The sequence below is a fragment of the Pseudorca crassidens genome, chromosome 15, assembly GCF_039906515.1.
Source record: "Pseudorca crassidens isolate mPseCra1 chromosome 15, mPseCra1.hap1, whole genome shotgun sequence".
In the NCBI taxonomy this organism is placed as follows: domain Eukaryota; kingdom Metazoa; phylum Chordata; class Mammalia; order Artiodactyla; family Delphinidae; genus Pseudorca; species Pseudorca crassidens.
This window is the reverse complement of record NC_090310.1, coordinates 255,916-270,261: the sequence shown is the minus strand read 5'-3', so window position 1 is coordinate 270,261 and position 14,346 is coordinate 255,916. Positions and strand designations below refer to the sequence as shown.

The window sequence follows — 14,346 nt, the reverse complement described above, 5'->3', positions numbered from 1 at the left end:
GGGTGCTGCCCGCGGGGAGCGGAGGCCCTGGGGAGGCCCGGGGAGCCTGGCTTCTTCCCGGCCGTGGGGCCTGCCGGTGGAGGTGGGCCCGGGGCCGGGCTGCTCCCCGGAGCCTCAGGCAGCAGGAACGGCAGGGAGGGCTGTCTGTGAACGAAGTGGAGGGGCCCGCACGGGTGGGGCGAGAGCGCCATGGCAGGGGTGACTCGCTGGTGTGCAGTCAGGGAGCCCGAGGCCCAGGTGCACAGCTCACCTCTAGTCTGTGAGGAGCTGAGTCGCAGGCCGACCTGGGAGGTGGTGGGACTCGCTCTCCTGCGGACCGGGAGCCGCAGCAGTGCGTCCAGCTGGGGCCTGGCCAGTCTCGTCTGCACTGACTGCTGAGGGCCTCCGCCTTTGTGCCCGTCCAGCCTCGGCTCTGGGTAGGGCTGGGCGTGAGGCAGGCGCCTTGGCCGATCCTGGACCTGGGCAGGGCAGTGCCGATTTCTGCCCGCCTGCAAGGGATCTGGGGCTGCAGCAGCCTTGTGCCTTCCTGGGGGATGGAACGGAGGGCTCCCTGCGCAGGAAGCAGCAGTGTGACCCCAGGCCCCCGTGACGCTGTCCCTCTGTCCCCCAAAGGTGTATGTGGACGGAGGGTGGGTGGCCCCAGACCCCGTGACGCTGTCCTTCTGTCACCCGGAGGTGTATGTGGACAGAGGGTGGGTGGCCCCAGCCCCCGTGACGCTGTCCCCCTGTTCCCCGAAGGTGTATGTGAGCGGAGAGTGGGTGACCAACATCAGTGAAGGCGGCAGCTTCGGGGAGCTGGCCCTCATCTACGGCACCCCCAGGGCGGCGACTGTGAAGGCCAAGACGGACCTCAAGCTCTGGGGCATCGACCGGGACAGCTACCGGCGCATCCTCATGGTGAGTGAGCGGTGCCTGCGTGGAGGCTTCGCCAGGGCTGGGAGGGCAGCCAGCCGAGTCTGATGCCCACCAGGCATCTCGTGGGAACCCTGGTTGTGTCCAGGTGGGGCCATAAGTAGGGATGCAGTGGGTGGTGAGTGTCGGGAGGGGGTTCAGGAAAGTTACCCAAAGGCTGGCAGACAGCTGGGGAAGCCCCTTTCGCTTTCCTCCCCCATTCTCCTTGCAACTGTCTGGAATGTGGTTGTGATGGCTGGAGTTCCAACTGCTATTCTTGACCATGAGGTGACGTTCCCCAAGGTGGTGGAGCGAATCACTGAGAGGAGCCTGGCCTCTGGGGGCACAGTGGGACCGCAGTACCGGGCAGGCTGCTGGCCTCTAGGATTCCTTACTTGGGGACTGTCATTTTAGGTTTTCTCACACGCAGCCAGCTCCTCTCTTAGTTGGCATGGTGTGGGTGTAGGTGCGCACACCTGTGGAGGCTCGCCATGGGGCTCTCGGGAGCAACGGGGCAGGTGTTCACGGAAGGCTCCGGAGATGAGCCTGTGCGCCGAGAAGGCCCCTCCCAGGCAGAAGAGGCGGGATCTTCCCGTGCCCGCTGAGTGTCCGTCCTGCACACGCACTGCCGGGTTCTCGGTGCTGGGACCCGCCAGGGGACTGGGAGGCTGACACGCTGGAGGAGATGACGGAGCAAACATACACCTCCTGTTGACAGTTTCCACGGAGAATGATAGAGCAGAGAGGGGCAGAGGTGGGGGCGAGGGGATGATGTTTTAAAGAAAGCCCTGAGGCCCCCCTCCCTGAGACCCCTTTTGTGACGAGGTGGTGTCGAGCAGAGGCCCGGAGCAGGGAGCCGTTGGCTGTCCAGGGGGAGAGTGTTCGGGCAGTAGAAACAGCCAGTGCAAGGGCCCTGGGGTGCAGGCCTGGCTGGCCTGTTCGTGGACCAGTGGGGAGACAGTGAGGATGCTGGGATCCTGTGGTGGGTGGGGCGGGGGCCTGGACTCGGACTCTGAGTGCACCGGGAGCCCTGGCAGGATTGTGGGCAGAGAAGTGGCAGGAGCCGCCCAGGTGATGCCCTGGCACTTGGGGGCCTTCTGGGTGAGAGTGGAGAGAGTCCCGATTCGGGAGGGGTGGAGGGAGGTCCTGGCTGGCCACTCTGGTCTGGCCGCAGGTCTCCGGGCAGAGGCCCCTGGGAGCTGAGTGCCCCGTCCTCGCGGAAGTCACACTCCTTGGCTGTCTGTGCTCGCCGGTGGTGACTGCTGGGCCAGGTGCTTTTTCTGCTGGTTGGGGTGGTGCTGGAGGACCTGCGCGGGGGTGGGCTCAATCCTGAGGGCAGCCCCCAGGGGCTGGCGATGGTGTTTGCTCAAAGGCTGCCCCTGTGGGCCTGGGATCCGAGGAGTTCCGATGGCCTGGAGGGAGGTGACCCAGGTGAGCACATTGCTGGGAGACCCCGGGGCTGGACGTGCCGCTGCCAGGTGCCCTTTGGGCCTTGGTTGTCGCCTGAAGGCCAGCCTGGGCGGTGCAGTTTCTGGGGTGCGGGCTGTGGTTTGGGATGCTCTGGGGGAGGCCTGGGGAAGGTTTGGGATGTTTAGGACAGGCTCTGTGAGCTCAGTTCCAGCTGAGCCTGGAGAGCCGGTCCTACCCCGGGGGCCTCTCCAAAGGGGAACGAGGGAGAAAGGGTTGCCGGCTGCCGTCCTGGCTCCGCTGTAGCTCCTGGTCCTTCGTGATGCAGGGAGGGGCCAGTTCAGTCCTGGGGGCATCTGTCTCGTGCGGCTCGTCGTCTGCGCCCTCGGGGTCATCCACTGGGGGAGGCGCTGCCCTGCCCTGCGAGGTGAGTCCTCGTGGAATGTGGCTCCCGCTCTTTGGTCTTAAACCTGCCCATTCCTGTTTTCCCGGGAGAGATCACTGTCTGTGGGGGAGGCGCCCCAGGCACCCTCCCCGTCCCTGTCTCCTCCGGATGCACCTGGCCCGTTGCATAAGCCGTTGTTTCTCCGCCATGGTCCGCGCTGAGTCGGAGTCGTCCTTGGCTGTGGGACTTTCGTGGCTGGAACAGTACCTTCAGGGAAGTCCCCAACCACCGAGCAGCTGGCGCGTCCTCTGTTTTAATTCTGGATCCCCGCGCACTAAGAATAGCCGCGGCTGCGCTGGGAGCCTACAGAGCCCCTGCGTCTTGGGAAGAAAATGACAGTGTGGCCCACTCGGAAGGGAGTGTCCGTGGACGGCGTCCATCGCTGCATCAGCCCGTGGCTTGGGCGGACTCGGATGCGCCATTGTGCGACGACTGGACCCTGAGCTGGACACGCGTGGGGGACGCGGGATGGAGGCTGGTAGTGTCTCCGGGGAGAGGGCCACCCACCTCTGAATCCCAGAACATCGGACCCGAGAGGCTCCGCTGCTCCACGTGCTACAGACAGACAGACAGACGGATGGATGGATGGAGCTTGGCGAGGCCAGCCGCGTGCACCACCTCTGAGCAGGACGGGGGCTCGACCCCCTCTGGGCCCCCAGGCAGGGGCCAGCGACCCCGGACTTCATTCTTTCAAGCTTCAGTACCTTTCGTTCACCCTGAATCTTACGTGAGACCCCAAGTGGGGATTGATGAGTGCAAAATCCTGTTGTGGAGTCTGGGCTGGGGTCTCCAGAGCCCCACTTGTCTGGGGGTCCCGAGACCCCCGGAACCAGGTCCTGAGCCGCAGCGCTGAGCTCCCACCCCACCTGCTTGGGCCCCTGGCTCCCATCCATGAAGTGGAGCAGCAGGAGCCTGGAACCCCCTTCTCGTGGGAGCTGGGGCGGGGTGTGTGTGTGTGCACGTGTGTGCTTCAGTCCATGGCTGCAGGACCGGTCAGGATTGAACACGTAAGGGGAAAGGGCGTTTGGAGTGGTCGGTCCAGGTCGAAGGGTCATCTTACCCGACATAGATTCCTCCTCCGCCTGGCGGGTTCGCACCCTCCCCCGAGCTGAGGCCCGGGGGCAGGCCCGCTGTGAACACTCTATACCCAGGGGTGTGTGTGCTATGGCCAGAGCCCTGCTGTCTGCTGGGACCCAGGTCCCCAACCCGTCCTTGGGGCCGGCTCAGTCCACGCAGGTGGGGCCTGGGGGGCGGTGGGGGCCTGGATTTCGCAGACGTTTTAGGTTCCAGTCTTAGGACAGAACGCTTCCCCGGGGACAGCGGGGTGCAGTGGAAGGGGCAACAGAAGGAGCCTCACGTTGGGCATCGGGGTTCCGGGCTGGCCTCACGCCTGCGCCAGTGGGGCGGGGCTGGGGGCGGGGCCGTGTCTCCAGCTGCAAGCGCCCGAAGTGAGGTTCCAGGCCCCGCTGCTGGCGGTGAGGTGGGAGGTCAGGAAGTACTGTCTTCCCCTCCCTGCCCTGCCCACGCATCCCCATCCATCTGTCCCGGGTCAGGTGAGGGCGCGTCAGGTGAGGGCGCCGCTCTACTGCCCTGCGGGGGGGGGGAGGGGCACGTGAGGAGTGGCCAGTGCTGTGGTGGGACATAGATGGTCTTTCTCTGCGGTCTCTGTTCCTCAAAGTCGGCCCGACGGGACCCCAGCACAGAGCTGTGGAAACCGAGGCTGCAGGAACCAGGGAGATGGGCGGAGCTGAGCCGGACCAGGCCCCGTGCCCCCCGCCACCAGCGTGGGTCCTCTGCAAGCATCCATGGGGACGAGGGTTCCAGGCCCCGCTGGCTCCTTCCCTCAGTGTGGCCTTGGGCAGGCCCCATACCTGTGACGGGAGTTGTACGTAGGGCCAGCCTCACCAGGCGCAAAGCCCACCTTGGGGCTGCCGGCAGATGCGCTGCAAAGCCCCCCAGGTGAGGGTCCTGGCAGCCCCCAAGGTGACGGGCCGGCGCCCCGGACACCTGCGTGATGCGTGAGCCGACAGCAGGGGCTCCCGGCCCTGCCTCCCCGTCCGTCTCATCCCAGGAGGAAAGCCTCCAGCGGGAGGCGCCTTGGTCAGCCTTGGAGGCGGATCTCCTTGCCCGAGGGTCCCGGGTGGCCACCTCCAGCTGTCATCCTGCGGCGGGAGATGGATGGGCCAGTTGTGCCGAGCTTTAATGTCTAGGGTTCCTGGGCAAACACGCCTGCATTCCAGCGGGTGGGCGTAGCTGCTGGGAGGTCAGCGGGAATATAAATTATCTTTCAAAAGAAACGCCTTTCTCGAGGCCGGCGGGGCCTGAGACGGCTCGGCTCGGGCTGGGGGCTGAGCTGAGCTGAGCTTGCTGCCACCGCAGGCGTCTAGACCCGCCGCAAGCGGACACACAGGGCCCCAAGACTCCTAGGTTCTGCCACTGACCGCCAGGACGCCGTGTCCCCTCCGTGGCCGCCAGCCGCGGTGCAGGAGCTCTGTCTACACCCTGTGGGTCCAGTTACCATGTGGTCTTGGGTCCCAGCCCCGTGGGGCTCTTTGCCGGATGGAGGGGCCCTGGGGTGTCTGCGCTTCTGTGAGGGAGGCAGGGAGAACCTCCAGGATTCCAGATTCGAGACTCGCAGCCCCTTTAACGCTGGTCTGGCCCTGAGCCACGCAGAGCCGACGGGGAGTCTGAGGCCGGGTCGGGGGGCGGTGCCGAGGTCCTCACACCATGTCAGCTGACCGATGTCTGCTCGCGTAACTTTCACAGAATCCTGTGGGACAGGAATTAAGATACCCCATCGTCCAGATGAGGAAACTGAGGCTCAGAGAGGGGGAGCTGGCTCGGGGCGTGCGGATACGGAGTGTGGGATTTGAACCCGGGGCTTCTGAACCCGCTTGAGGTTCAGGCCTCCTGGCTCCCCCCATCCCGTGGGTCTGGATGAGGCCCAACCTCACATATGCGATTAGGACGGAGACCCCAGAGGGGGAGGTGCGGGGAGGTCTGGGCCGTGAACGGGGGCCGTCACTCAGGCCCTTGCTTGTTCGAGGGGCTTCCGGGGTCTCCTTTTAGGAGTTCAGAGTCACTTGGGGAATTTGGGAATGTGGAAGGGGTTGGGGCGGGAAGCCCTTCTGAACACCTGCTTCTCTGTGTCTTCCCCTCCCACAGGGCAGCACGCTGAGGAAGCGCAGGATGTACGAGGAGTTTCTCAGCAAGGTCTCCATCCTGGGTGCGTGCCCCCGACCTGGCCGCCCGGGGCTGCGGCCCAGCTGTTTCCACATGCCCTGCAAGTTTGGGACACACATGCGTGCTCACACCTGTGCAGTGCCCCCACATACACACACACATGTACACACAGATGCATCGTGTATGCAAGCATGTACGTGCCCACGAACACACACACACACACACACACAGTGTCTGCCCTCCATCCATCCGTGCTTTGCATGTCTGTCTCTCTACCATCAACGCCATTCTCTCCACGTTGATCCATTTGGAGCTGTGTTGAGCGTCTTTCCTGACCTGTTTGGGTTTTCCTCCATGGGGGTTCTCGTGTGCCCCCCGCTTTTCTCGTCCTGGGATCTGAGAGACACGTCGGCCACATTTCCATTGACCGTTGGGAGTGTCAACAGGTTCTCTCCTGCAGAAGATTTTCAGCGTTTTGAAGTTGCTTTGACATACACGACGACGACGTATCATTCTGGACCAGCCTTCCCAGTAGAACTTTTGGCAGCGATGCAGGTGTTCCGTATCCGTGTGGAACACTTGAGAATTTTAATTTTATGTCATTTTAATCAGTTGGAATATGAATCAGTGTGTGTCTAGCAGCTCCCCTTAAGGACAGGGAGTGGACCCGCTTGGGAGGGTGAGTGACGTCTAAGTGCTAACGCCCTGGGAACCGTGGGAAATAACCGTCCAGCAGGAGTTCCTGCGGGAACATCACAGCCTTAAAAACCCCAGACTGGACTTCTGGGTGCAGGTGGTGCGTGAGGCTTAGCCTCCTTTTCTAAGAACCTTTGGAGTGAGAAGGAGAAGAAGCAGGTGCACTTTTGTGGGTGCAGAGGCGTCAAGGAGACAATATACAATGGAGAAAAGACAGCCTCTTCCATAAGTGATGCTGGGAAAGCTGGACGGCTGCATGGAAAAGAATGGAGTTAGAACACTCCCTAACATCACACACAAAAACCCTCCAAATGGATTAACGACCTAGATGTAAGACCAGACAGTATAAAACTCCTAGAGGAAAACATAGGCAGGACACTCTTTGACGTAAATCACAGCAAGATCTTTGTGGCTCTGTCTCCTAGAGTAATGGAAATAAAAAACAAGAATAAACAAATGGGACCTAATTAAACTTAAAAGCTTCTGCACAGCAAAGGAAACCATAAACAAAACAGAAAGACGACCTACGGACTGGGAGAAAATATTTGGAAGTGATCCTACTGACGAGGGATTAATTTCCAAAATAAACAAACTGCTTATACAGCTCAATATCAAAAAAACAACCCATTCAAAAAATGGACAGAAGACCTAAATAGACATTTCTCCAACGAAGATATACAGATGGCCAACAGGCACATGGAAAGACGCTCAACATTGCTAATTATTAGAGAAATGCAAATCAGAATTACAATGAGGTACCACCTCACACTGGTCAGGATGGCCATCATCAAAAAGTCTACAAATAACAAATGCTGGAGAGGGTGTGGAGAAAAGGGAACCTTCCTACACTGTTGCTGGGAACGTAAGTTGGTGCAGCTACTAGGGAAAACGGTATGGAGGTTCCTCGAAAAACTAAAAATAGAGTTACCATATGATCCAGCAATCCCACTCCTGGGCACATATCCAGAAAAAACTATGATTCAAGAAGATACATGCACCCCAGTGTTCACAGCAGCACTATTCACTATAGCCAAGACATGGAAACAACCTAAGTGTCCATGGACAGATGAATGGATAAAGAAGATGTGGTACATATATACAATGGAATACTACTCAGCCATGAAAAGGAATGAAATAATGCCATTTGCAGCAACACGGATGGACCTAGAGATTATCCTACTAAGCAAGTAAGTCAGAAAGAAAAATACCATATGGTATCACTTATGTGTGGAATCTAAGAAAAATGGTGCAAATGAACTTACTTACGAAACAGAAAGAGACTCACAGACACAGAAAACAAACTTATGGTCACCAAAGGGGGGGGGATAGATTAGGAGTTTGGGGTTAGCAGATACACACCATTGTATATAAAACAGATAAGCAGCAAGGTCCTACTGTACAGCGCAGGGAACTGTATTCAGTATCTCGTAATAACCTATAAGGGAAAAGAATCTGAAAAAGGATATATATATATATGTATATATATAGAAATAATATGTGTATATATATACACACATTGTATATATATACACATATATATAATATGTGTGTATATATATATATATATATATATAAAACTGAATCAATTTGCTATACACCTGAAACTATCACAACTGTACTTCAATTAAAAACATGTTAATAAAAAAAGAGACGCGGACACGGATGGTCATTTCAGCAATTCCTACAATGACAAGAAAGTAGAAACAACCTAGAATCTGTCATCGCAGGAAGGTCCTCGCGCCCGGGTGTGTGTGTGGTACAGGTTTATACTCCAGTAAAGCGCATGGACTAGGTCTCCGCGTGTCAACACGTTTCAACTGGATCTCGGACACAGAAGATGGTGCAGATGACGGTGCGTCTCTGCACAATTTTGGCAACGCTGGGTCATGTTTACGAAGCTATGTTACAGTAAAGGTGTAAGACCACCTATGGGGTGGAAACTCACCAAACCCTTTAAGATTTAAAAAAAATATATCCACCAAATCCTTAATAGTCACAGCCTCTGCGGAAGGAGAGAGAACTCGAATTGAGACAAAGGGACGCGGTTTTATCAGTAACATGATGTGTCTGTAGGAGCAGCTCTGAAGCAAACATGACCAAGTAGTCCTGTGACTTCATTCAGGACAGATGCTGGCTGTGTTGTTCATTCTACTTTTCTGATTATTTTTTTTCCAAATTACAAAAAGAAGGACACGACTGCTTGGAGTTGCTGACATGGGGGTGGTGGGAGGGGGTGGGGGGAAGGTGGGGGGCAGCCGGGCAGCAGCGGGGTCAGGTCCCCTGGCAGAGGACACGGCGCAGGCCTGGGGGACGGATGTGGAGATGCACTTGCTGCAGGATGGCTGCCCACCCGGCGCGTCCCTCCCGGCCCCCCTGCTCCAGGGAGGTAGTAGAGGCAGCTCAGGGGGCCTGCCCTGACCCTATTTCAAGGGGAAAAGCAGGCTTCAGGCCTCCAGGCAGGAAAAGGGGGTCTCCTGGGAGGGGAGCCGGGGTCAGGCTCAGGGCTGGGCGGCAGCGGCCGTGAGGCAGGGCCCGAGGGTCCGCATTCTCCCGAAGCGTCGGCCCCGAGGCCAGTCTGTTCCGGGTGGGTGTGCCTGCCCCTTGGCCGCCGCTGACTGAGGGCTGCCTTCTGTGTCTCTTCTGCGGGGTGTCCGCCACTTTCCCTGGCAGCGTTGAGACCCCCCTCCAGAAGGGCAGCGCTGGGAGTGGCCCCACCCGGCCAGTCACCGATTTCCCACCTGAGCTGACCGTCCACACCTGGGACCCAGGGATCTGAACGCAGTAAAAATGCCCCCAAAGCTTCCGCTTCAGAAATCAGGGCCAAGGAATCGCCCCGATCTCCGTCTCTTCCAGCAGTTCTGTCCTGGGATTTACGCTGCTGAGGGTGGAAGCGCTGACTCTCCGACCTCGGGACTGGGGTTCCAGGTCTCAAATCCAATAGGAAAACCCACCGCTCACACAGGAGGACGAGAACTTCCTAAGCCCAAGGCTGTGAAATCAAACGCCTCTCATCGCCCTGGAAGGAAACCAAGCCGCAGTCACACGTTTACCGGCACCAGCTTCCACCTCGGCACCAACCGTGACCCTCCAAAGTCACGGGCGTCTTCGCCGCCGTGCCGGCCTCCTGAGGGTGCCGGGGTCTGCGTCACGGGGCAGCTCCCGTCCGGTGCGGAGGCTGCTGGACCAGCGTGCTGGCAGCGGCTCCAGAATCTGCTGCAGCCCCGGGCTTGGTCAAAAGCGTGTCCTTTTCAGCGTGTGGCCCTGGCAGGAGTTTTCAAGCAGAGAAATCCCCCTCCTACTCGAGATCTAAAATAAATGCTTTGCTTGGTATTTTTAGCGGCTGACCTACATAGTGCAGCTGATAAGTGTAGGCCAGAAAAGTTTCTTTGGCCAAAAGAGAAACAGTTAATCAGGCAACCATTAAGTTCTTACAAAAGGAGCACGCTGGTATTTTTTTCCTTCCTGAGGGCTAGGGGTGGATAGTGACGGGGAAGGGAAGGCGTGAGAAGGGGTGGAAAGATAGACAGAATTTGCAAGTATCAAAGGAGACTTGCCATTGGAATGAAGTATTTTGACCCCAAATAATGGAAGGTATATACTACACCTCTAGCCACGTAAATACAGTTGTATGCTCTTTGAATGGCACTGAATGGTGTCTTATGAACAGGAAATTGCTTCGACCTCTGAATTATTTAAACCCCTTGGTAGCCCTAGTGCTGAGCTGTGATTATACTGTTTGCAAAAATATAGGCAGCTCTGTTCTTCTGAAGATAACAAAGGCATTTCATCCTGAGTTAACTTGGACTCAACGTCCAGTGCCTGTCATCTACGTTAAAGCTTTGATGTAGGTTAGAATCGCTCCCAGTTCTGAAGCCCTGTCCACCTGCTGAGCCGTGTACACCCTGGGCCCAACTCACTTGTGAAAATACCCGGGCCTCCTGCACAGAAATTTGCTTTCTGTTTTGTTCATCCTGTGATGGAGCAAAGCCTCATCACCCTGGGGCTGGCCATGTGGGTGTTTTCTTAGATTGTCTGGGGTGGGGAGCTGACCCCCCGACCCTCCCTGGCCCCCGTGACCCCCACGCCCCCGTGTCCCCTGCTGCAGAGTCCCTGGAGAAGTGGGAGCGTCTGACTGTGGCTGACGCACTGGAGCCCGTCCAGTTTGAGGACGGAGAGAAGATCGTGGTCCAGGGGGAGCCTGGGGACGACTTCTTCATCATCACAGAGGTGAGTCCGGCTTGGGCGTGGGGAGGGCTCTGCGTGGTCCCCAGCCGAGGAGGGCCGCCCGGGAGTGGGGGACGCCCAGTCTGCACGTGCCCCTCCCCTGGGGACCAGCATCCCTGATCCCTGTGCTCCGTTCCCCCACCACCTTCATCCTGCATGCGGACAGGCCTCCCACTGGGTATCCTCGCCCTTGAGAATCGCGGGGTCTCCTCTGAGGAAGTGGGTCGGGTGCCCGAGCCCACACGCGTGCAGAAATTGCACGGACTGAGCACACCAGGTGTGAAGGTGAACGTGGGGATTGGGACACGGCCGGGGTGTGGGGGGTGCCCTGAGCCGGAACCTGGCGTGACGAGTGCATCCTCTTGGGGGAGATGTGTGAGTAGGGCACGTGGGATCTCTCTGTGCTGCTTCTTAAAACTGCGTGTGAATATCAGTGGTCTCCAGTTAAAAGTTTAATTTGGAAGATTGGCGCCAGATTTCTCCACCTGGACCCGCGTGAGTCACTGTTCCCTCCTCCATCCCCCACCACCGCGACAGCTGGCTCTGGGCCGTAATCCGAAGCCGCCACGCTCAGCCTGTCACTGATGGGGGTGAGCAGCTGCATGACCGCTGTGTCCCCCCCGCCTGGGGCTGCGCCTAGGCTACGGTCCCCGGGGCCGCCTCGCCATGGGACCCTCCCCATGACACAGACCCAAAACTATGTGAGTTTGGCTCACTTCCTACTTCCCTGGCCCTCCTGGCGGGAAGAATTTATGTCGCCTTCCCGGGAAAACACACGCTCCAGCTGCACGTTTTGCCATCGGAGAAGAGGAGCCTTCAGCGCGGCAGAGGCTGGGGCGGCTCGAGTCTGAAAGCCCGCTCTGGTCGTGGCCACAGCCGCAGAGGGGGTCACTGTGCCGTCCAGAGAGAGTGGTACCAACCTTGGGGTTGGTGCACAGAAAGGAAGTGACAAAGGCTCAGCCCCTGGTGGCATTTGGCCGACATCGCCGGACTTGGAGCCACTTTCTTGGTTTAAAACAACAGAAGTGACTTCCCAGGCTGCTGCTGTCGGCGAGGATGCTCCAGGTCCTGCTGGCTGGCGCCTGCCCGCCTCTGTGCCTCAGTCCACAAGCAAAGTCCCGCCCTGTGACCCGCGAGTTCCGTGGGGACTTTATCTGGGCTCCCGCAGCAGCCCCTCCTGGGAGGGCGTGCCTGTGGTTCTTCCCGCCACCTGCCTGCTGATCACGCAGGAAAGATCTGGAAGGCTGTGGGGTCAGCAGGAGAACCACCTCAGGAGGGTCCTGGTGGCTGCAGCACAGAGCTTTACAGTGTGCGTTTGGGAACCGGGACCTTTGTTACCTACCGGTCCACGTCTCGGCACTGAGCCTGGGGTGGGAGGGCCCTTGGGGTTGCAGCTGAATGATGGACGTGGTTCCCACCTGAGACCCAGGGCTGGGGGTGCTTCTGCAGGAACCCTGCTGAGTGATCCACCCACAGGCAGCATTCCTGTCCTGGGGTGGGTGACTCGTTCAACAATGTTTCTTGAAAGAAAGGGGAAAAACCACAGACAGAACAAATTATGATTCCTGCCAGCCAGGTCTCCGCTCCGTAGACCTGAGAGGCCGCAAACCCTGCGTTTCAGCTCCCGCCCCAGCCGTGACCTCAGAGAGGTCATCTCAAAGGCTCACGCCTGCTCTCCCCAGAAGCAAGCCCCCGGGGTGAAAGTTACGGCTTGACTCCGAACTTTCCGGGGCTCTACTCTCAGGACTTTGAGGGAACTGTGGTCCCTCGAGGTCTGTGCTTTTTATCTCAGATCCTCCTGCGAAGGTAGCCAGTGTCTGGCTCGTGGTTTCTGGAGGACGTTCCAGCAGAAAGTTGCTCACACTCTCCAAATGCAGCTGAGCCTGCCGTCGGACACAAGGGGTGTTGGGGTTTGCACTGGCCTGCACCGTGTTTTTTTTTAAAAAAAAATTTGAATTAATTGTCACTATTTAAAAATCAGGGGACTTCCCTAGTGGCACAGTGGTTAAGAATATGCCTGCCCAGATGCAGACCTACTAGAGAATGGACTTGAGGACACGGGGAGGGGGAAGGGTAAGCTGTGACAAAGTGAGAGAGTGGCAAGGACATATATACACTACCAAATGTAAAACAGATAGCTAGTGGGAAGCAGCCGCACAGCACAGGGAGATCAGCTCGGTGCTTTGTGACCACCTGGAGGGGTGGGATAGGGAGGGTGGGAGGGAGGGCATATGAGGATATATGTATACGTATAGCTGATTCACTTTGTTATAGAGCAGAAACTAACACACCATTGTAAAGCAGTTATACTTCAATAAAGATGCTAAAAAAAAAAAAAAAAAGAATCCGCCTGCCGATGCAGGGGACACGGGTTTGAGCTCCAGTCCGGGAAGATCCCACATGCTGCGCAGCAACGAAGCCCGTGCGCCACAACTCCTGAGCCTGTGCTCTAGAGCCCGCAAGCCACAACTACTGAGCCCGTATGCCACAACTACTGAAACCCGCGCGCCTAAAGCCCGTGCTCCGCAACAAGAGAAGCCACCGCAATGAGAAGCCCGCGCACCGCAACGATGAGTAGCCCCCGCTCGCTGCAACTAGAGAAAGCCCGTGCCCAGCAACCAAGACCCAATGCAGCCAAAAAATAAATAAAATAAAATAAAATAAAATAAAAATCAGGTATTTTCCATGAAAACCTGGATCTCTTCTTCTTGAACGTCTGGATCTGGCCACTTTGGATCTGCATCCCTGCCTGGCTGCAGCCGGCTGGACCCAAGAGGCGGCTGCCCCGGGTGTGACACGCTCCCCACTTTGCCCCAGTCCTCACCCTGCACCCTTGCATCCCCGGCGGGCTCTGCACACACTTGCAGGCCACTGAGTTTGCAGCCTCGGTTTTGAGGCCCAGGGAGTGAGCAGCTCTGGCCAACACAGACAGTCGTCCGTTATTCTCTGGGGCCAAGGCCACGGGTAGAAAAATTGTGAAGCCGTGTGAAAGACGGGTCAGCGGGGTTCCTCACAGAGCTTACAGGGACTGTGACAATGGGAGCTTTGAATGTGAGCCCCACGGCTGTGCAGTCTGACCTCACCTGTGGGGTCCTTCCCCAGGGACACGCCGATGCCAGGTAGTGGGTCCCAGACGCGGCCGTGTCTTGCCCCTGCATCCCTGCTCTGGACCCGCCCCTCTGCCCTGGGCGTGCTGGGCCCTCAGTGTGGGCGTGAGCGTGCGTGTGCGCGTGTGTGTCCGAGCATCCTGCACTTCTCTAGGGCAGTGTGAGTGGGGTGCACGTTGCTTCCCGTGTTTCCTGCGTGGCCCTGCCTCCTCGCCCTTCCACTGACGCCCTTTGGGCCGGGGGTGTCTGTCTGCGTCTTCTCTGCTGCTCTGGGGCTGGACGTTGCTCTAGCTCATCCATTAAAGGCCGTCAGAGCCGAGTTCCGTGATTGTCTTTGGGGGCGAACCTGGCGCCACGACCGTGTGGTTTGTGTTATGGGCGGCGTGTTCCTTG

At 58.2% G+C, this 14,346-nt stretch overlaps 1 protein-coding gene across 9 annotated transcripts in view; it reads left to right on the top strand.

Annotated features, from left to right (window-relative positions):
* The window catches only part of PRKAR1B (protein kinase cAMP-dependent type I regulatory subunit beta), an 84,807-nt gene that overhangs the window by 59,323 nt on the left and 11,138 nt on the right, over positions 1 to 14,346 (top strand). For 7 of the 9 annotated variants that reach the window (XM_067705248.1, XM_067705251.1, XM_067705250.1 and 4 more), the window contains exons 7-9: positions 739 to 897; positions 5,909 to 5,969; positions 10,728 to 10,849. In XM_067705248.1, the coding sequence (XP_067561349.1) occupies positions 739 to 897; positions 5,909 to 5,969; positions 10,728 to 10,849 (342 nt within the window). Of the gene's footprint in view, positions 1 to 738; positions 898 to 5,908; positions 5,970 to 10,727; positions 10,850 to 11,280; positions 13,539 to 14,346 lie in introns of those variants that run through there. The other 2 variants (XM_067705254.1, XM_067705252.1) reach the window with 2 other exon arrangements.